A 24,596-nucleotide genomic window follows, 5' to 3' on the forward strand; every position below is an offset into this window, starting at 1 on the left:
TTATATCATGAAAGCCTCGAAATGATAGATTGGAACATTATTTCGTAAACGTTAAAATATTAAATAATACCTATCACGAGCAGTTGTAATATGCTCCCTCAGTCTGCGGATAAGAGTTTTATTTTTCCATTTCAGTCTTGTCCGCAAATAGGAGTCTCGGTTCATTTATATTATAAATGGTAGTAGGGTCCACATTCTACTAATTCATTTAAAACTAACTCTATCTGTCCCCAAAAAATTAGACTAGTTTTACTATTTTGAGACATCCCCAAAAATTAGATGAGGTCTAAATATAGAAAATTTTCAACAAATAATGATCTACACTTCTTACTAATAACCTGGTATTTTTTAGTGATGTGTGGAAGGACATGCTCTATCTCAATGGCACCACGCTACACTTCTCCACCGCGTACCACCCGCAGTCAGACGGTCAGATGAAAGTCCGTAATCGGGGTTTGGAGCAGTACTTGAGAGCCTTCGTTGTTGATCGTCCACTGAAGTGGACGGTCTTCCTACCTTGGGCGGAACTCGCCCTGAATCGTTTTCACAATGAGAGCATCGGTACGTAGGGATGTCAATCAGGCTAACCCGTTCGGGTTCAGGCCAACCCATCCGGGTTGCCGAGCTATTTGGGTGTGAGCTATTCGGGTTATGAATTTTTTGGGTCATAAATTTTCAACCCTAACCCGCCGAGTTTCGGGCTAACCCATCGGGCTATTCGGACCTCAAAGTTTTCGAAAAAAATCTTTTGTATCAAAACTTTCGTCTGTAAAATGATTTTAAATTTTAAATATTTTTTTCTTTTTAGTTTTAGAATCATAAAAAATCTTCAAATTTCATAGTTTTCTTCGATCATAGTTGGAGACAAGTCTTTCATCTCGATCAACTACAACATAAACAATTAAAGATAAATCATAATTAAATCAATCAATTGAATTAAAGCTTGTGTTCGTGTCATTATTTTGGCATTGTTCGTAATTAATTATTTATGAAAATTAAAAATTATATCTTACATGAATCATTTTAAAATGATAAATATTTTGAGATTTTGATGTGTTAGTTCTTAATTTTGTCTTGATTGGCTTTGGTGGTGGTAAGATAGTAGTGACAGATGAAGGGACGATGGAATAACGAGTCGAGGTGGAACTTGAAGTTGATTGTGTGAGATTGAATGAAAAGTGTAGAAAAGATTGAAGAAAGACCGATGCTTGTGCCACATGAAATTCAAAAATAAAAAAAAAAACCCCCCTAAAACTTAAAATTTTTTAATTGAAAGTTGCAACCCGTCGGGCCGACCCGCAACCCATTCGGGCCAACCCGTTTAACCCGCCATCCCATTTGGGCTAACCCATTTAACCCGTTTTGTATTCGGGTTACAAAATTAAAGCCCTAACCCACCACTAATTTTACCGGGCTATTCGGGCCGACCCACGGGTTCGGGTTGAATTGACATCCCCATCGGTACGTCACCCTTCAAAGCGCTTTATGGGCGAGAAGCGCCGCCTCTTGTGGCTGCGCCGCCTTCTGCAGCCGCATCCGGAATGAGCCGACCGTATCGACGCTGATTGAGGAACGCGCGGCGCTTCTGGTGGAGTTGCGGCGTACTCTGGAACGCGCGCAGCAGTGTATGCGCATTTTCGCGAATCATCACCGGCGAAATGTGCAGTTTGAGGTAGGGGATAAGGTCCTTCTGAAGTTGCAAAATTATCGGCAGCATTTTGTCGCGAAGCCCCTGTCTGCGAAGCTCGCGATGAGGTTTTACGGACCATTTACCATCGTCGAGAAGGTCGGCCCAGTCGCTTATCGTCTGCAGCTTCCGCTCGGAGCACGCATCCATGATGTGTTCCATATAAGTCTGCTTTGACCCTTTGTAGAGGGGGGGAGGGTCCTTGGTGGCACCAGTTGAATTACGAGGGGAGTTCGTGGGCACTCGCTCAGTGATCAAGCCAGCCAGAATTCTTGACCGCCGTGTTGCACTGCGAGACGGGCAGCCTGTGGTGCTGGCTCTGATCCAGTGGTCTGGGGAGGAGGACATCCTTGCTTTGTGGGAGCCACTGGATGTTATAGCCGAGCGTTTTCCGTCGCTCCTTGAGGACAAGGAGCCTCTTAACGGGGAGGGGGTTGATACGGGTACGACTACTCAATCAACGAAGGCAGCACCAGTCGTGGAGGACTCATCGGAGAGTAACTCGAATGTTATACCGGATCCGCCGAAGGTAGAGGAGAGTAGCGAGGACGAGACGGAAGAGCCGGGACGGCCGTTGAGACTAAGAAGGAAGCGAGCATGGTTCAGAGATTATGTTTCGCGTTAGATTTATTATTATTAGACTTTTGCTTAACTTATTGTTTTACATTATTTTGGAACTATTTAATTTGGAACTTTTGAGTCGAGCAAATTATAAGCTCCGTTTCAGGTTTTCTTGTTGGTTCTTTCCCAAAATGATCTAGTCGAACCAAAACCTACGGTCCTTAGTATAAATAGGAATTATGTTCATTGAAACCCTCAAGAATCAATACAACAAAATTTTCCTAATTTTATTCCTTCTTTTTACGCATGGTTTTTGCCTTTCTCTCAACCCTAGAGAGAAAAGGCGGCGCCGAAATGCGGTGCTCCACCCTGTTTCGGCCAGATACGAAGCCCTTCGTATCAGTGTAGGGGAGGACTATGGTGCCAACATAGATAGGATAACACCATACCACCAATATAGTCTGTTAGATCTCATTTATGGACGCGTAGGATTATATTTCGTGAACAGAACACGGGTTGCAGTCTACTCTATTAGATATTGCAGTCGTTGTAAACTGCAATATTGTTGTGGTAAGACTGCAATATTCAATGAATAACACTGCAATCTTGTTACGTAAATTTAGAAATTTCCTATTTTACCCCTCCGCATTTTTACACGTGGCAGCATGACAAGCACATGATTTTCAGATCCAATGGCTAAAATGGTGGTGTGATGTTACAATAAAATTAGTGGCAAAATTCCTGGTAAATATACACTTACTAGTGTCTACCCCCGTTCGATACACGAATCAGTTTAATTTTATCACTTTAGATTTATATTTTGAATTAATTATTTAAAATCAAATACAAGTAAGGATTAAAAATCATAAACATATAAAATAATTTAAATGTGTAATCCCAAAACATAAAATTAAACAAATTTAGAAATCAATCAAGTGCCAAACATATTTAAGATAATTGTACGAAAATTGCAGTATTTATAAAATAATTAAAAGCTTCCAATAACTACTTTATTTACGTATACCACATTTTGTAACAATAGTAATACTGAAATCATAAGTACCATTAAGCATGTAGATACAAATTATAAATTTCAAAATATTCACACAATGTCTCTTGCATTTAGAAAAAAAGATATTGCTCGCACAATTATGCATAGAATATATTTCCGAACCAAACCCAACACTCAAAACTCTAAACACAAACTTAAAAGTACTTACAAATTAAATAAACAAAAGAAATCTTAACCAAACAAAAACACAACAATGTCACATCTTCTTCTTTATTTATCTGTTCATTTCTCCTGTAATCTACTTCTGTCGCGGCCTACGGATCAACCCATGTTCATCCTTATTAGTAATATACTATTAGAAATATTAGTCATACAATTAATTATTAATAGATGTTATGTTAATTTACGAAATATATATATATATATATATATATATATATATATATATATATATATATAGGGGTGCGTTAGGCTCCTTTGCACCCTAAGTGTCCTATTTCCTTCTTAATCTCAGCCATTGGATCCTTGAATTGGATGGTTGTGATCAATGCATTATTAGTCTATAATGTTGCATTATTAGCCGCTGTGTATTATTAGAATGAAAATGTGCATTATTAAATGACACGTGACATTAATCTAATCGTCAGATGACAAAATCGTGGGGCTAGGATTAAGAAGGAAAAAGGACAAAAGATATGAAAAGTATTTTAATACATCCCTATATATATATGTGTGTGTGTATAGAGAGATAGATTGTGGCTAATTGATATAATGATTAAGGAAACGTCCCTTTCCAAACACTCCAAAACGCATAAATATTTGTAACTGCTATTTATTGTCTAAATTCATTATTTATGCCGTTTATAGCCTAAATTATTTCATGGCATTTATTATACATAAATATTCATTAGTTATTATAAATATCCAAATTGGCCCAAAATTTATAATTATTAAAACTCATGCCCAAAACTTATAAATATTCAAAATGAAGCCAAAACTCGGCTTTTATAGATTTATAGATTCGTAATTAAGCTCTCATAACAAAATTCTTAATTAAGGATCATATATATGTGTTCAGATGAAATAACTCCCGTGCATGCAATTTAACAAATTTATTTTTTTAATTGGTAATAACTCTATGAAATGAACAGATATCTCACAGTATGAGATAGTATTTGTTACAATCAATACTGAATTACCTCAAGCACACATGGGCCATGGCTGTAAAATCACACATGCAAGCAATTAATTGTACAATTTAGTGAGAACTAAGACAATGGAAGTAGAGGAAATATGACCCTTGGCCATCTCTTGGTCCACTAATTTCCCATAAAGTTGGAATAACTTGTCTAAGATTCCATGTCCGAAGTGGTGAGCAATCATTGGTTCTTGTATGGATCTGATTGCCTTTGCCATTGCACTTCCATAGCTAATTGAATTGGAGGCTGCGGCATCTCTATCCATTTGGAACTTGTGAATCACCTCAATCTTGAAACCCCCTTGTTTCCTAACTTCATCTTCCAACTCTTCCATTGATGGTGCATAGAAGTTCACCTCATAAGATTCCAATCTCTCCACCTCAACTTCACCCTACACCATGATCATGAATATAAATTACAAATATTCATACATACACAACTTAGATCTTACAATGTGTTGACACAGTATCGAAGAGTTTGAGTTTGTATAATATATAAAGTTTGCATTTTATGTAATTAAATTACCTGGTCAACAAGGGTGGCTAGAGATTGGTAGAGAAGTTCCCATAACAAAGAAACGCCCCTATCCACATGACAAGGCCCCTCTCTCCCCAACAATATTAGCACCATTTTCCCACCATTCACAACCTCTTCACACCTTGATTTAAGGAACAATGAAAAGTCCTCTTGAAATTGCTTGTAATATGCTTCACACACTCCATTTTCGCTCCTTGTAGATATATAAATACTCTTTCTATTCATCGACATATTTTGCTCATCATAAATTCCTAAAGGAACCTGAATTCAACCATATAATCAATGTGACACTCTGATCATTAGCAACGTACACCATTCCAGTGGATTAAAATAGAGAATAAATCGCTATAAAAATCATGAAATTTGGTTCGAATTCTGGTCAATTCCGCAACTTTCCGAACTAATCAATTCCTATTATAACCTTGACATTTTCTCAATTGTCCTATTGATTTAGATTTAAGGAAAAACGAGCCAAAATACTTTTAGTCTAATTTTATTCTTTTTCGTACTAAAATCAATCATTTTTGCGAGAGATATATATCATGAATTTCGGCTTTCAAATCATACATAGTTTTTCTCAAAATCTAAATCAAAATTATAATAAAATTATCTATTTTTGAAATTGACTATGACCAAACTTCGTGTTTTTTTTTTTTTTTTTTTTTTTTTTTTTTTTTCCTCTCCCGGCAATTTGTCCTAAAATAAAAAGTGAACAACTAACCCTGGAGAGCCAGTGGAGACTATATGAGGAATAGACCATATGCAAGCAGTTGTCGGGGAAGATCCTGCCGTAGAACGTGCCGGGAAAGCCGGCGACATAAACCGGGCGGCAGCCGTCTTCCTTCCCGACGTTGAGCTCCCGGTAGAATTCCGGCAAGGCCTTAAAAATTGCATTGAAGTCGTTAGTGGGCAGATCGTTGAGGTAGATGCGAAACTCCGGCGCCGCCTCCCCGATTTTCCGACAGGTTCCCTCGACGGCGGCGACGATATCCTTAACGTGTGACAGAGTATTGGGCCCTGAAGAGCAGCCCATATCTGCAATCCTCATGCTCTTTGGCCTTGTTTCCATTATCAATTTCTCTATGCTTTCTAGGGTTATGTGCTTCACCATTTCAGCTCCCTTTTTCTGCTTAATCAAATAATCACAACTTAATTTTTGATCAATATGTGTGAATTGTAATTCCAAAAACCATAAGAATAAAAAAAGTCATAGAAAGAAAATGACCTGCAATGCAGAATTTTTGGGATAGCTGGTTTCGTCGAGGCCACCCTTCATGTGGAAAGCCTTTTCAAGATCCATGGTGAAAAATTGAGCGGTTTTTGAATGATGAGAAGAATTTATAGGAAATATTTAAGTGTACGAAGCATAAACGAGCTGATGTTGTTGATGATGTGATATATGAGTTGGGTTTTATAGTTGGAGGAAAGCATAAACGAGCTGACGTTGTCTAAGATTCCATGTCCAAAGTTTATGTCACTACAAAAAAAAGCTGCGTTTACCAAGCACCGTAGTGCTCGGAATATTCCCAAAGTGCTAGGAAAAATGGCGTTTTCCGAGCAAAAATGGTGCTAGCCATTTGCTTCCTCGGAATTATTTCTGAGCAATTTTTCGAGCAGGGCCCAGTTTTTCCGAGCACTTTCGGGGTGCTACGAAAAATTGGTCAACTCTTGAACCGCGAAACTGTAACCGTTGGTTACGGTTCTGAACCGGAAACATGAGATTTAAATAGAACCGAAACCGTCATTCTTGGTCGGTTTAGGTTTCGAACTTTTGGAACTGAAACCGTGCCAGAACCGCTGATTCCTGATGGTTTCAAATTGGAACTGCAAAAAACCACCGGATAACCGTATTAAAAGAAAATACTTTTCAAAACTAGAAAGTTCATACTTTTTAAGAACGGACTAAAAAAATTTTACGGAGAAGGGAGTATTATTCTTCTTTAATATAATTAAATTTTGTTTGAAAATCTACAATGAATTCAATTTCATTCATAAACGAAAACAGTTCTTTAATATAAGTAAATTTTCTTATCAGGGAATCAGCGGTTCTGACAATAACATTTTTTATACTACTTATTAGTATTATCTATCTATTTCATTATATGATTTGTGGCCGCACTATTTACGATGAGAGAACGACCAGTGGTTGAATTTGATTTAGATTAGTTGATCAATATAAGTATAATTAATGTCTAATGATGCTCTAATTAATTAATGTTGATGAGTTGTTTCCCAGCTGCCATTGTATTATAAATTTTCAAGTAGATGGCAGAGTCCCTATTTGAAAACATGCTTTATGAGAGAGATTGTCGGGCATAAATTATGCCTAATAATTCTTAATTTATAAATTATTACTAGTAAATAATTTTGATATAGGACTATTGGTCATTAATATCACGTATTATAAGATTTTCTCATAAACATAGAATTTGATTGTAAAAAATTCAAACTATATAAACTTTATTTGCATTTGAAATTTCCAACAAAATAAATCATACGTGATAGTTACTGATTCTAAAGTATTTTAATTACTACTTATTGACAAGCTCAAATGACTAGTAGTTTAGTGTGGTCTATATACATGGCTCGTATGTGCTCATTTTGCATTGATTCATTTTTCTTATCATTTACCTTGAATTTTAGTGTGGTCTATAGATGTCAACACCATTTCTCACGACAATCACTATGCGCCGACTAAAAATTATCCCACACATGACTTAAACACCCTATAATTTTAACAGCTATTTGGGCCTCCGGCAATGAAATCTTGGCTTCGTGTCACTGAGGGGCAGCATGGCTTTTGAACCTTCTAAAATTTGAGCGTGACATCATCTTTTTCAATTATTGGCTTGCATGAATTAACAATTTTATTTATAAAACTAACAAAACCCAAAAAATCACTCATGCAATAATGCATACATATACTCATTGATTATGGCTTTTGGCCGAATCTTTTCGTCTTTTTCAATAAATAATAAGTGCATTATATATCAGGGAATTTGTCTCAATATAGACATGATAGTTATGTAACATCAAAATTTTTTGGACTACTATACTTGCAAGAAAAATATTTGCATTATGATTCATTTAAAATTATGGAATAGGATTGTCATTCTTAAATAAATGCCCCAACCCTAAAGGAAATGAATCTGTCGCAGGTTAATGTCGTGACTCGTGTACAAAAAGATATTTTAATGCCATTTTCAAGAAAACCATGTGCATGACACCAGTAGGAATCATGGGAACAGATAACATTATTCTATTTGACTGATTTCCTATTGTTTTTATCTAAGAGCATCCCTAAACCTTAACGCAGTCAGGCCAGATCGCACTTGGGTTCCGGCCCCCGGCCTGCGCATTGCAGAAGGGCGAGACACGGCCCGGCCCCGCATTGGATGGTCCCGGGCCTGAGCCGCGTCACAGTCCAGCCCAGCGTTGGAGGGGGTTCGGGCCGGACACGGGCCACAATTTTAATTTTTTTTTAATTTGAAATTTTTCTATAAATTCCACGCCGTTTTATTCTACTTCATTTCTCACCCTCTCAAACTACATCACTCGCAAATATATCTGTAAAAAATACCTCCTCGACGTGATGATCAAGAGCAATCGAAGCTCAAATTGTCAGAATGTTTGAGGAGGCGATGCCCGCATCCAAGAGGAAATCAACAACGACCAAGCTGTTGTTCAACTGTGGAACGAACAACACGTCCGCGTACCACGGACTCAGATGTATATCCACTGAGACCGTGAACAAGCTCATTTGCGGCTTTTCACAGATTATTTATGTAGAGATCCTCGTTGGAGTGATAAGATATTCCGTCATCGGTTCCGGATGTGGAAGCCTTTATTCTTGTGCATCGTCAACGTAGTTGTAGCACGTGACTCGTTTTTCATGCAAACCACCGATACTATTCACTGGCAAAGTATATCGAATTTGCAGAAATGCACATCTGCCATACGTCAACTCGCTTACGGAACTACTGCAGATATGTTCGATGAGTATCTCCATGTAATCGAGCAAACTGGACGAGAGTGCCTAGCTAAATTCTTAGGCAGTCATCGAAGCATTTAAGAAAGCCAACGACCAACGACACCTAGAGGTTGGTGAACATGCACGAGCGGGTCCGTGGCTTCCCCGGGATGCTGGGCAGCATCGACTGTATGCACTAGCAGTGGAAGAATTGTCCAACAGCTTGGAGATGACAATACAATAGGTCGTGTTGGAGGCCGTTGTCGACCAACGATTGTGGATCTGGCATGCCTACGTTGGTGTCGCTGTGTCGAACAACGACCTCAATGTGTTGAACGAGTCTCCATTGTTTAACAATTGTGAGTCGGGCGTCGAACATAGAGTTCACGACCAACCATCACTGGTACAGTATGGGGTACTATTTGGCAGATGGGATCTACCCTCGATGGCCCGTGTTCGTGAAGACTATCACATATCCGACAATGCCGAAGAGGTCCTTGTTCGCCCAAAAGCAAGAGGCGGCTCAAAAAGATGTGGAGCGTGCATTCGGAGTCCTCCAAGCACAGTGGAGTATAGTGAAGGGAGCGGCATGTGGATGGCACCGTCCACTAATCGCTGACATCATGTATGCATGTATCATAATGCATAACATGATCGTTGAGGACGGGAAAGAAAATGTCACAGCATAGAGCGAGATGCAAGCTCCAGCACCGCCAGTAACCACGTTGTCACCTACCCACCCGTGCAGGGTGTTCCTCCCGACATGCGCAATGTCATGACTCGTTCAGCTGCGATGCACGAAGAAGAAGCATACACTCGCCTCCAAGCAGATCTAATTGAATAAATTTGGACACGCACCAACGTTTTCCAGCATTGATGTTATGTTTTAATGTATTTTTTTTTATTTTAAAGTTCTATGTTGTAGTTTTCAATTTCCGAATGAAGAACGAATTTTCCTTGTTTTATTTGTTCAACGTTTTGTTTTCACGCGTAAAATAAGTTGTAAATTGTGAATAGTGCAATTTAATAGTTGTGACCTGGATGGGGGGCCTGCAGGGTTAGATGAGTTGTGGTTTGGCATAGAAACTTAGGGAAATAATGACGTGGAGGAGACTTGGGGCCTGAATCCGGGCCAAGGTCGTGGATGCTCTAATTAAATTTGAAAATAATGAAATTGATCTTTATAAATCACCCTTTTGAATATTAGCAATTTTAATAACGAACTTCCCATTTATTTTAAATTTATTCTCGCCCCCTTTTTTTTTTGCAAAAGTTTAATTAGTTGTAAAATGAAACCCTTCTTTAGCGTTTGATCACATATTTTTTTTAAAAAAAACATATTAAACGCAGTTGAACACATGAACTGCATATTCTGGTTATATTCTTGCACGAAATATTAAAAGCTAATAAATAATTAATTTTAGGTTTAAGTGTGTTAACATCTGATAATGGGTGGCTAATCATCAATTAGAAAAATAAAATTATAACAGAAAAAGTCGTTTATGCCAAAATTAACAGATTGAAAAAGGTTCATCATCGTTATTTTAATAACCATTTCGAAAGAAAAGATTCCACATGTACTCCCTCTCCGTCCCGCAATAAGAGTCCTATTTAGTTATGTTACGAGTTTTAAGAAATGTAAAAAAAAAGTGAGTTAAATAAGTTAGTGGAATATGAGTCTCACTTATATGTATTAGTTTTATAATAAAATATGAGTGAAATAAATTGGATGGAATGTGAGGTCTGCTTACTATTTACGATAAAAGTGAAATAAGACTCTTAGGCAATGTTTGGTTGACGGGATTGTTTGGTTGACAGGATTGTATATGGGAAAGTAATTTGAATGCTTAAATTTTAAAATCCTTAAGCTAGTTTCATGAAAGTGAAGATGGCCCTAAATTCACTTTCATGTCAGCTATACCTTAAACTAATAATCACATCTTCAACTTGCCTGAGCAAATGCAGTGCGAAGGGATGACCTAATGTAAGTGTCAATCCTGCTAAGAGTCACATCAACTTCATTTTCCTTCTTCGCCGGTACTCATTTGAGATATCCTCAACCAATATTTTAGCAGCCACTACCCCAATGGACACGATAGCTTGCATGGTATTAATATTCGCACTGTCAAATGTTTCGTGATAAGCCAAGAGTCTTTTCTCGGCCCAACCTAACATGGCCGTCAAAGCAGAACTCAACATCTTAGCATAAACTGGATCTTTGGTCATTTTGGCATCTTTGGAGACATCAGCAAGTTGACTGTCGGCAGCACATAATAGATCATTTTCGACTTGCCCGGTTGCAACATATCGATTGAACAACACCCACGTAAAGCATAAATTGTGCAGCATTTGATTCAGTCCAAGGACTCCCCATGTTTTCTTTATGAGCTCCATGAGCTCATCAATTTCCTCTATAAAGGATGTCTCCTCATTGAGATCAAAACATGCTTCCAGAAGCATTTCATAAAGGCGGAGATTCAACGGGAAGCCATCTGCCCAGTGACTGGATTCAAGTGGGGCACCATCAGACATCCTGTTTGCCAGCCCAATTACTGTAGTACGCAAAACTTGCATAGACTCGTTGTTTCTCCCAGTTTCTATTGGCCTACCCAAGGCTGCCTGAATTATCTGGCGCAGTAGTTGAGCAGCAGTATTACCCCTTTCAAGTGGAAAGTGAGGGTGCAGCAGAAGACCAGCCTCCAGCATTCTAAGGTTTCTCTTCTGCCATGCTTCGTATTCATCTTGATCAGTAAAATCCGAGGCTTTGAATTGCTGTAATAGCTCCAGAGGAAGTATCATTGACTCATTTCTTCTCCCAACCTACACGATAAGGGGAACTTAATTACTTCTCCACACAGATCACATGGAACCAATCAAAGTATATTTTTCACAAGATTGTCAGTAGAAGCTAAAAATATTCTTTTCTGATTCCAGATATCAGCCTAACTTCTAGGTGACACTAAACATCATGAACTTCAGCAGGTTCGATTCAGCATTAGATATCGTTTTAAGACATCAGTAAAGATTAGGTCGAAAGTCAGCATCACAATAGTGTAAAAAATGAAGATAAATGTCACCGTTAGAAAGCAAAACGAGAATCTTTAATCGGTAGTTAACAATAGGTTACAATAATCCAACTAGTAGATACCAAAAAACACAAATTAAACATCTTCTGGCTGCTGCTGCATGATCAAATGCAGGCGGTAAGGCTACTTCACTGATTACTTCAAACCTAATAAAGTTTTCAAAACCAAGGTCTAGCTTATGCTTTGAAACACAGTTGGAACCTCATTTATAGCAAAAATCCAGCCTCTCTTAATCAAAACAAAATCAAATAAACATCCATAGTTATAAACCATAAATTGGTAAAAATATTGGCAACACTAACTCAAAGATGAAAATAATTTCCACTTCCATTTACCAAATCGCACAAATCCAATTTTTAAGATGCATTAACTATCAAATTTTGGCTACTGCACACCGTAGATCAAGAGCTCAATCTATTGGAAAATGCCAAAAATTAGAAACGAAATTACAATTGAAGTCTAGATACTAAAACTGAATCTCGTTTCCAATAATCAAACTATTTGTATAATATTTGTTAACTTAAAATATTTTGTACTCAATTGAAACATTGGTGAAACATTTTATACGTAAATTGTAATTACCCCAATAATAAGTGAGATTTGGAATTTTGTTGTTGAAAAAAGAAAAATAACTCAAGGGCACAGAAAATAATTACATAAATAGTGGGATATTTTTGATAAATGGTCAAACCATGAAACACCAATTACTAAATGAAAATAGTCCATGGATTATGGGGTTATCTCATAAATGGTTATTGGACTTTAAAAATATCACTAGCAGTTCCTGGACTAACAGTTAATATAAAAAACTGCCCTTTTGCATTGTTTCGAGACGAAAATGCTCTTTTAAGGGATTTTGGGGGGTTTGGACAGTTTGGTCTTTTTACATTTTTAACCTTTTAAATCTGATATTATTTCAGATTACGTACTAAATTTGATATTATTTCAAAATTATCATTCTTCTTCCCTTTTGTCATCTTTCACTTTGTTTCTTTATTTCAATATTAGATTTAATTTTACAAAATTAAATTCTAAATTTCAGTTTTTAAATATCAATAAATTTTTTAATTATAAAAATTATTAAATAACAAAAATTAATAGCATAATCAATATTTGATAATGTCTAATATTTAATCAATAAGATATGACAACGCCTTAGTTTTAACCAATATTTAATAGCTTTAATCATAAATAGATCATATAACACGATTTATTCTGAAATAAATATACATCTAATGTAAGACTAATATAATTTTCGTATATTAATTTGAAAACAATCAAAATTACTAGAAAATTTCAACAAAAATATTCCTATATAAAATTATTAGTCAACTTCATAATATTCTATCTCACAAGCAATTATAACACAACCGAACGGAGGCTAAATAGAATAGCTCTTATTTTTCCATCATGATTAATATTATTTTTTTGTACTTCTTCAATTTAGCTGAATATTATATTAAATAACAAAATTTAATAGTTTTAATCAATATTTATAGTGTCCATGAATTAATAGTTTTAATTAAAAAAATTTATTGATATTTAAAAATCAAAATTTAAAATTTAATTTTATAAATTAAATCTAATATTGAAATAGAGAAACAAAGTGAAGGATGACAAAAGGGAAGAAGAATGATAATTTTGAAATAATATCAGATTTAGTACATAACTGAAATAATATCAGATTTAAAATGTTAAAAGTGTAAAAAAACCAAATTTTCCAAACTCCCCAAAACCCCTCAAAAGGGCATTTTCGTCTTAAAACAATGCAAAAGGGCCATTTTTTATATTAACCCTTAGTTCAGGAACTGCTGGTGATATTTTCAAAATCCAAGAACTATTTATAAGATAACCCCATAGTTCAAGGACCATTTTTATAGTTCACTCTAAAAAATTATATCATGTTATATATGCTGCATATAATAATGCTAGGTTGGCTTTCTTGATTTCAAAAATAAAAGTGCAATAACAAATATTGTAGGTGACGATTGAAACAAAATCAATACTCATGTTATAGGAATTGACTAGGTATATAACTAGTTCTAGTAGTATTTTATGTTTTATTTATTTTGATTTTTATATTAAATGTTTAGGTATAAATATAAATCAAATTTTTTGATTTTATTTTTCCAAAACTTATTGAAGTATTTTTTATTAATGATGTTTTCGTATTATCTATACATTTTAAAGTGTGATTGTTATGTTTTTATATGAAATTTAAAAAATTTTCTAATCAACATTTTTTCTAATAAAGTGTTACTACTATATACTTCTTCGGCCCCCTTATAAGCGACTCAAGTGTGATTGTTATGTTTTTAACTCAAAATCCAATGTTTGGTGATTGATGTCACAAAAATATTTAAATTTGGAATTAGTGAATTACAGTTCCAAAAATCTCAATTTCACAATTTGAATTTCAAATTTTAAATCAAATAATTGGAAATATAAAGAGTGAACTACAAAAATAGTCCATGGACTATGCGTTTATCTCGCCAGTGAATCCTGGACTTTAAAAATATCCCCAGACAACCCTAGACTAAGCGTTTATCTCGAAAATGGTCCTTTTTCATTGTTTCGTGATGAAAATACCCCTTTAGGGGGTTTTTGGGGGTTTGGGCAATTTGGTCTTTTTACATTTTAAATATGATATTATTTCAGTTATGTACTAAATCTGATATTATTTCAAAATTATCTTTTTCTTCCATTTTGCCATCCTTCACTTTGTTTCTTTATTTCAATATTATATTTAATTTTATAAAATTAAATTTAAAATTTCGATTCTTAAATATCAATAAAAAATTTTAATTATTAAAATTACTATTAAATAACAGATTAATAGTTTTAATCAATATTTGATAGCGTCTAATATTTAATCAATAAGGTACGACGACACATTAGTTTTAATCATAAATAGATCACTAACACGATTTATTCCGAATAAATATGCATCTAATGTAAGACTAATATAATTTTCGTTTATTAATTTGAAAGCAATCAAAATTAACTAGAAAATTTCAACAAAAATTCTCCTATATCAAATTTTTAGTAGTATCAAATTTTTAGTCAACTTCATAATATTTTTAGTCAAATTCTCTTATACATTAGATGCATATTTATTTCAGAATAAATCGTGTTATATGATCTATTTATGATTAAAACGATTAATTATTGATTAAAACTAAGGCAGCGTTGTACCTTATTGATTAAATATTGATTAAAACTATTAATTTGTTATTTAATAGTAATTTTAATATTTAAAATAATCAATTGATATTTAATAATCAAAATTTAAAAATTAATTTTATAAAAGTAAATTTAATATTGAAATAAGTGAAGAATGACTAAAGGAAAGAAGAATGATAATTTTGAAATAATATCATATTTAGTACACCACAAAAATAATATTAGATTTAAAATATAAAAAGACCAAATTGCCCAAACCTCCCAAAACCCCCCAAAAGGGTATTTTTGTCACGAAACAGTGAAAAATGACCATTTTCGAGATAAACGCTTAGTTTAGGGTTGTCTGAGGATATTTTTAAAGTCCAGGGTTCATTGGCGAGATAAATGCATAGTCCATGGACTATTTTTGTAGTTCACTCAAATATAAATAGTATAAGTTAGACACGTTCATTGCATATATCCATAATACACACATTACTCACACATACTCCCTCTGTTCCATAATATTAGAGCCATTTTGTCATTTTAGTACGTTCAAAAGCAGAGGAGTTATTTTTCTTTACAATAAAAGTCAACACAATTATTCTCACTTCTTTACTCTCTCTTACTTCATCTCTACCTTTTTCATTTGCTACTTAAATATTCTTCTTTTACTTAGCTCACTTAACACAATTTTTCTTAATCTTCGTGCCAAAAAAAAATGCATCCACTATTATAGAACGGAGGGAATACGTAAGAAACACGAATTGCATACATTACACACACTGGACATAAAATTAAAGACACCACACTATGCACAAAATACACATACTATTCACAAAAGTATGCACAAAATTTACACACTTGGCAAACACATGCACAAAATACTCACACTACACACACTACATATTAATGCACTCAAAATACTCACTGTACTCGTGTTTGAATCTTTATTATCGGGTCAACCTGACACGAGTGTTATTAGGTTTTGAGTCTTCAAACTCAAAAGAATCCTTCATTGCATATACGCGCGCATTTGCATCTTCAAACTCAAAAGAATCCCTCACTATATATACACCGCATTTGCATCCGTTAATTAGACGGTTACCATTTCAAGATAATTATCATCATCACTCTCCAAGAAAACAAGAATGGGTGCCACCTCTTCAACAAGAATTCATGCTGCCTCCACTTCAAGAAAGAGAGATAGGAGTGAAGATCGGCCACCCTCTTCTCCAAAAAGGGTAAAACTCTTTGGAATTGTTGTTGATTCTGAGCCGACTGTTCTTTTCGAGAAGAAGCTCACGGACACCGATGTCGCCAGCGGGCGGCTTCATATCCCACAATCAAATGCGAAGAAACTAGAAGAGTATCTGACGGAGGAGGAGCGTGGGTTGGCAAAACACGGGGGCGTCCGGATCGTGATGAACGTGGATGACAAAGAGGTAGGAGCTGAACTTCACATCACTCACAGAATTTTTCTTACTAATGGGTGGGTAAAAGTCGCGAAACACCACAAGTTGAAAGTCCACGATGTCATCGAAATATCTGGGTTTCATATAAACAAGACTCTTTACTTTTCCCTCGTTAAGAAGTGATTCTGGTTAGTTTGTTTCTGGAACAATTTCTATCTTTTTGGATGTCAGTTTCTTAATTGAATGCAGCTTCGTTCTTGAATTTCTTGATCCATGCCATCTGTTATATTAATTTCTTGATGTAATTGAAATAGCAAACCATTGTTTAATTCAATATTAAGAAACGATTTCATCATTTTAGGGTTTTAAAAAACATATTGGGGTTAATTAATTGTAAGTTTGGTTCGATTGGTCTTGGTCATATTGAAATTTGGTACTAGTACTAGTATTACGAGTAGTGATAAATTAACAAAGGCTGTATATATACAAATTGTCATTCTCTATTACTTGCAATAAATAAGGAACTTACCTATTTTAATTGTACTTTAATTTTACATTATAACCCCTAAGGGATAGACTATAATATTTTCAACTGAATAACTATAAAAAAATATTGTACTTAATTTTTTTTCTAATAAAAATATTTTATTTTCAGAAATATAAACAAATATTTTAAATTTTATGCTTTTATTGTTTTAACAAAAAAATATGAAAAATGAGTTAGAAAAGAATAAAATAAAAAATAGATAAACTGATCGATAATTAAATTAATAATAATTAAATAAAATTTGATTTAAAAATGATATAATAATATACTACTTATTATATTACAAAATTAATTGAAGACGAGTTTTGCTAGTATATCATATTTTCCATGCTTTTCATTAATACTTGACCGTTTTTATTTATAAAACAATTCCTACAAACTTAATATAATTTTTCATAAATTCATTTAAATTATCATTGTATTTAAAAAACTTATTTGTATATTTTTAAATTTGGATCTCCTACTTACATTATATTTTATTTCATTTTCTTTAATTATTTTAATGTTTTGATTTGGTAAAATTTGAAGCTTATGATATCGAATATTTTTTGTATAGTCAATATATGGTCATTTGATGATTGATACTACTGTCAAAATTACATGAATTACATGAATGATGAAGATTTAATTATCTAGTATATGGAGTATATAATTTGAATACATAATTAATACACTGAAGAATGTGTCACCAGCATAGGTGGGAGCCAAGTGTGACAACCTTTATTATATACTACTATTCACTATATCAATTTATCTAATAGCCATACAATTAACGGATACGCATATGCCACATGTTGGGTGCCACAAGGTGGTACCATTGGATCATCCCTATTATAAATATTATTTAATACAATACGAAAATATTATAAAATTAATATTATAATATTTCTGAAATATTGAAATTATAGTGATTTACACCGAAATAAACTATCATCCACTTATGCACACAATTGAGGTAAATAAGTGGATTCCAAAATTACATTAATTGTATCGCATATCTCCGAAGGGGAGTGTTATTTTACTAACTCAATACTTAATTGCTAGCTACAATTAAATAATAGTCATTAGGTATTCAAATCAAGGGTCTAGATCATCAATCCCGGAATGTCAATACGATAAAAAAAAACGTCGATAAGGGTATTAAAGTCAATTTACAACAAATTAGTTGTAACTAACTTTTGAAAAATATCCAGAACTTTAAAACGCATATAAATTTCTCGATTTAAATTATTTTTCGCACAAACATATATCAAATTAAAGATATTTTCATAAGGATTCTAACGAGGTCTCACTTGCATATGTTTCAATGTCAAAATTTGAAAAAAAAATCAAAAATTTTCATAAATTTCGTTAACAGCTTTATATCAATACACGACACATAATATGTCAATACAATGCTTGTACAATGTCATGTCTTTGTGTAGCTGTATTTCACACACTGTATTGACACTGTGTTTCTAAACCCTAAATTTGATAGTTGCTATTATCTTTTTAATATTAAAAAATAAAAAAAATGAAATTACCCATGACAAATTGTAGGCCACAAGATTTCTAAAGTCCTATAATCTTAAATTAGTTGTAAATTAGTTGTAGTTAGCAATTGATCACTCCCTAGCTCGAAATTACATTTTCATAGCTAAAATGTTTATACCCCGTGAATATAAGATGCATTTTACTTATAGTAGTGTATCTCTTAACACATTTTTTTGTTATGTATTTATATTTCTTTCTACTTTTCGATTTTCTATCAAATTCATACCATCCAATTTCTCATATATATTCCAATCATCTTTGAGCAAAGTGCCATCCAAAGATTAATTTTAAAAAATAATTATAGGTACAAAGAGTAAATTACCATAAAATTATCGAACCTTATCCCAGTTATTCTCACTTCATCACACAATACAAAACACATATGAAAATTGTGCTTCGTCACACAATACAAAAACACAAATGAAAATTGTGAAAAAGAAATCAATTATAAAACCCGTGCCCGGTCAAAGTGTGACTCCTAATGGGAGACGGAGGGAGTATTATTTATTAATTATGATTCCAAATACAAAGATGTGAAATTTGGGGAGGAATAAACATAGAGAGAGTTGTCATAAAATGAAAAAATAACTCAACTATGTCTAAGAACCATAATGAAAAAACGACTCAACTATAACGTCACGGAGGGGGTATAAACTTAATGACTGAATATTATGAATCCTCATAGTTTTGAGTGAACGAAAACTTGGGGTATAAGTAACGATGTTGGAATAATAATAACTAGGTCGGTAAAGAAGACCACGACACTTAAAAAGGTATAAAGGATCTTTAATGTTTTTGGGGTAGATCAATAGCTTCTCAAAGAAATCCGTTGTGAACAAAAAGTCACCATTGTCAAAAATTCTGAGTGGATAGACAAGTCCATACATATCTATTCCGGTGAAGAAGTTATATATCCTTGTCCAAGAACTCTCATCTCCATAATTGTTCATCCACCAAATAACAACATCGAAACTCTCTAAAAGATCACAAAAGCATAGCTTACCCTCCAAAATACATAGTCGACAATCGCCATATTTTCCGCCACCATAATTGGGAAGCGAAAAACCGGTAAACAGCTCGGTGTCAAGGTCAAAGCAACGAACATATAGATATTTCTGGAAATCATATTCCAACCAATGAAGATTTCCGTTAAAAAATACAGCATAATCACGAGAGAGTCTAAGGTTTTCCAAACAACAAACGCGAAGATTTTTTTGAAAATCATTCCCAACCAAACCTTTCGATAATGCAGCATGATCACGAGGCACTATAATATTGCATGTTGATGTTGTGACGCTTCTCCACAATCCTTCCTCTTCTCCTAGAGTGTATACCCGATACGACCTAAATTGATCACCACATAAAATCTTATACTGTCCAGTTATTTTGCTGACTCCAAATCCGAAAAAGCAAGTACGTGCGGGCAGAGGAGGAAGCTTAACATATTCACGAGTCATCGGATTGCATATGAACAAAGTATTAGCGCATCCATTCCTCAACAAAAGCAAACCATTAGCTGAATCAATTACAACGGGATTGTGAGCATTATGAGGCAAGTCGAACCCAAAAAGTGGTATGCAAGGATCACCGCAGACCGCGTACCCCATGTCTCGATGAACGCAAACCAGGCATGGTTTCGGAGTATACGACGTGGCAAAGGTGCCCCCTTCTATGAGATTGCGCCATGATTTACAGACGCACTTGCATCTTATAATGTTTTTAATACGAAGTCTTCCAAGGATCTCTATCGTCATCTCTTGCGGTAGTTTTGTCAAAAAATCCATCTTCGATAGTCTTTCCCTTAAATCTTTCTCCATCAGTCTTTTGCTTCTTCTGAGTTCAGTCATCTTCATCAATAAAATATCAGACTGGATGAAAATTTCTTCAGATTTTATTTATAATGGTCAAATTAAGGTGTAAATCTTGTTGATAAATATGCGGTTAAAAATTATAATAAGATTTGAAACGATGGTACAACAAATAAATCTTATTAAACGTTGTAACTGTCCCTCAAAAATCTCTTCTCAGCCTGTTTACTTTTGCAAATCTATACCCATTATTTATTTATATACATTTTTAAAAAACAATTATTTTTTTTATATATATTTATAAAGAAATCCATGTGTGTACGTGTGACATTTAAAAAAGTAGCACCAATTGTTTTCTAAATTCACAAACAAAATGAAGTTATAAATTGAAAGTTCAAATTTGGAATTTTAAGTGAATGGAAGTATAAAATAGTAATAAAACAATGAAAATAATCATCAACCAAACCTAAATTGAGTTTTGGCCCAATGTAAATACTCTCTGGCATAGCATAATAATAGTCCAGTACGTGCATGACACAAGCACCAGCCACATTTCATAATTTGTTTAAAACTTATATAGATCCAATTTGCAATCAATTGCTCTATCTTTAATATAGTGGTTGGTAATTAGATCCAGATATACAGAAATATTTATTTGGTAAATGTGGTTTGAATATATATATCGTTTTCATTTTTTAAAGTTTTACGCAAATTAAATTTCTTCTACTAATCAGATAAAAAAATTTATTCTATTTCTTGATTTGTACAGATATGAAAAGTTATATCTATGTCTATCCATCGATTGATCGACTTATACATAATAATTACCAGCTAGAAATTAAAATTACAATAAAATTAGAGACTTAGTATTTTGTCACATTTTTATTGAGTAAATAAATAAGGGTTGCCCAGGCCCCAAATTAAATCAGGTGTTGAAGATTTTGCCTTTCTTCCCAGCTGCCAGTTTCAATTATTTTCTTTTACCATAAGAAAAAAAGTTACCAAGAAAATTAAACAAGAAGAAAAAAAAAAGCAACCATTTTTTCTCCAGTGCAATGCTCCACTCTCAATCATTCATCTCTACATTCACTATATTTTCCCCATTTAAAAAGGAAACCATACACACATATGGCAACATTTATCTATATCGATGGAGAGGGAATATTCGAGCCAGGGCAGATCCTCATTCGGAGAGAAATGCAGCGATTTGGCGAAGAAGCAGCGCGCCAAATTCTACATCCTCCGCCGCTGCATTGCCATCCTCGTCTGCTGGCGCGAGAAAAACGACGCCAAAGACGAGGACTGATGCCGAAGTTCACCGTCGGTAATTTCGTCAGATAATTAAACCCTTCCAAAACGGGTGATGGAAATTAATTTAAGTTATTAATTGGTGGAGATTGTTTTTGTGAGGATTAATAAATAGTGCTCTATTATTATTTACGTCTATTTCTTTCTCCACATTCGATTAATTTTGTATATGGATTATATTATTTGATGAATTTTGAAAATATAAATTGTAATTTGAAATTATTGTTCGAGTGATCATAAAATTATCGTTAGGTTTCATATTATATGTTCCATATTCTTTTTTTTGGTAAGAAAAGCGGGCAGAGCCTGATTACACACTAACGAATATAAGAAACACCTAATCTATCATGCATCAACCACATACTAAGACCCAAGGGAGGGGACTCTAAAACATGAACACCTATATGAAAATTATATGTGTAATGTAACAGAAAGTCATAAGCGAAATTTCCTTCCCTGTGCACATGACGGAGCTTCACTGAGTCAAACTCATGTAACAAACTCTGCACTTTTCGTACATGTTCCATATTCTAAACATAATATCTCAAAATAATGAAATTAAAGAGATGTTGAAATGACTTACTTTTATTAAAAAGAAGAAACGACGTATTTAACAAAAAAAAATGTCTCAAAAAGAAATACGAATTTATTAACTTCGGCTGAAGTGATTTTCTTTTTTATACACAATTATTAGATAATCAAGCTGTTATATATGACTTGCAATTATTCTGTGGCTTCGAATTTCGAATTATTAAATATTCACTGACATTGAAGGTATCATGATTAAGATTACATAATTATATCATTGGATTTAATTATGTTTTTCTAATAAAAGATACTTTATATACAATGATTGACAAATTGTGGTAAAAATAAAAAAAAAGACTGTGGTGGTTCAAGCATTTTCTGTTCTATTCTTAGCTTCAGCACACGTGCGGGCCCATGGCCCGGTTATTACTCTCGGGCCCTTGCCCCCACCACTCTGCACTTTTTTTTCATTGTATCTGATAAGTTGGGTTACTACATGCTAGTCTAATACCCAAATAATTTATTTGGTCATAATTAATTAAACAAAGCTCACAACAACCCACATCCATGCTTTTTCATATCTAGTTAGTTACTTCATGCTAGTCTAATACCCAAATAATTTATTCTCTCTACCTAACACACAAAATAACCATTTCTTAAAATCCCGTGCCATTCTCCAACTATACTATCTATTGTGGGACGGAGGGAGTACTTTATTCTCGGTTTCAAGAAAAAGTGAACTGTATTTTTGATATCTAAACTTTGCAATTATATTAAACACGATACTCAAATATTAAAAAATTCCTACCCCTATCTAGACTTTGATTTAGAGCAACCACGATGCAGCTCGTGGATAGCTCGATCTCGTCTCACTGAGATGAGCCACCGGCAAGCCCACATTGCAGATGTCTCATCACGCAGAGTATCGCGGGGTAAGGGCAGATAATTCTTTAATTCTAATACTATCTTTTTTATATATAATTCCTCTTTTTCAAGAATTGTCAAATTCACGGGACTGGAGAGTTAATAATTTTGTATATATTTATGCCTCTATCTAAGAAGCTATGCTTAGGAAATTATGTTCTTAAACTTAAATGACTATGTAGAGGTTTCCAAGAAAATTATTTTTTTAATACGAACTTTGAACATGTTCAATTTTAAATTTGTTCTGAACAACACATGAGGTTTTAGTAATTATGAGAATGAATACAAAATTTGTACTCTACTTCTAATGTCACGTGAAAGCTGATCATAGTTATTTGGAGAAGAAGAGTTATACAATTTGCTATACAGCATTTAATATATATAGTAACTCCTCAAACAATTTCCTATATAGAATACTATTCTAATATATAGTATCTTTTTAATTTATTAATATTTTGAAAATAAATTAATTTTGGTATTAGACTAGCATGTAGTAACTAACTATGAAAATCATTATATATATATATATAGCGCACCATGGTCCATAAGGCTAATTCCGTCAAAAATCAAATCAAATCTCACACGTGGCATTAATCTAACGGTTACATTACAGGATCCAATGGCTAAGATTTGCTTTGATTTTTGACAGAATTTCACTTATGAACCTGATCACATCCCTATATATATATATATATATATATATATATATATATAGGGCATGTTAGGGTGCCACCACCCCTTAAAATAACACCATACCACCATTTCTAGCCAATCATTTGTACACGTGGACGAATAATAAGCTGCCACGTGGCAAAAAAAAAAAAAAAACTGGAAAAAGACGGTCAAGCAATTTGTTGGTCTTTAACCAAAGCAATATTTCTTGTCAGCAATATCCGACACACTATACAGCAATCTATCTATAGATTCTTTGTGTAGTGTTTGTAATATTGTACAGTAAGCGTTATAATATTCTTTGTATAAGCGTTGTCACGTTGTCATTTTAAGAGGGTTGTCATTTTAACACAAAACTATATATATATATATATATATGGGTGCATTATAATGATAACCCCAATTTGTGTGATAACCCTATAACTAAATCTCCACCACACATTTTTAAAATATGTGGTCTAGATTTAATCTAACAAAACTATCATTTTATCAAATAAAACTATCATTTTCGAATATATTAAGGGCAAAATTGTCATTTCAATTTTAAAATTGGTGGGAAAAAAGAAAACGCTCTGAATTCATCTCAGACTCAAACACTCTGAATCGAATTTCAAACCCTACGAATCGAAGGAAACACTCAAACACTC

General features: G+C 33.8%; 1 protein-coding gene across 1 annotated transcript; it reads right to left on the minus strand.

The window, feature by feature from the left end:
- Nucleotides 1–4,357: 4,357 nt before the first annotated feature.
- Nucleotides 4,358–6,425, minus strand: LOC125216090 (probable methyltransferase TCM_000336). Its single transcript, XM_048117710.1, has 4 exons — nt 6,222–6,425; nt 5,718–6,122; nt 4,985–5,257; nt 4,358–4,850 (listed from the first exon to the last, which is right to left on the minus strand). The coding sequence occupies exons 1-4, from the start codon at nt 6,294–6,296 to the stop codon at nt 4,506–4,508; spliced, it is 1,098 nt and encodes a 365-aa protein (XP_047973667.1). The 5' UTR covers nt 6,297–6,425; the 3' UTR covers nt 4,358–4,505.
- Between the last annotated feature and the right edge of the window lie 18,171 nt (nt 6,426–24,596).

This window comes from Salvia hispanica, chromosome 3, assembly GCF_023119035.1.
Source record: "Salvia hispanica cultivar TCC Black 2014 chromosome 3, UniMelb_Shisp_WGS_1.0, whole genome shotgun sequence".
Lineage (NCBI taxonomy): Eukaryota > Viridiplantae > Streptophyta > Magnoliopsida > Lamiales > Lamiaceae > Salvia > Salvia hispanica.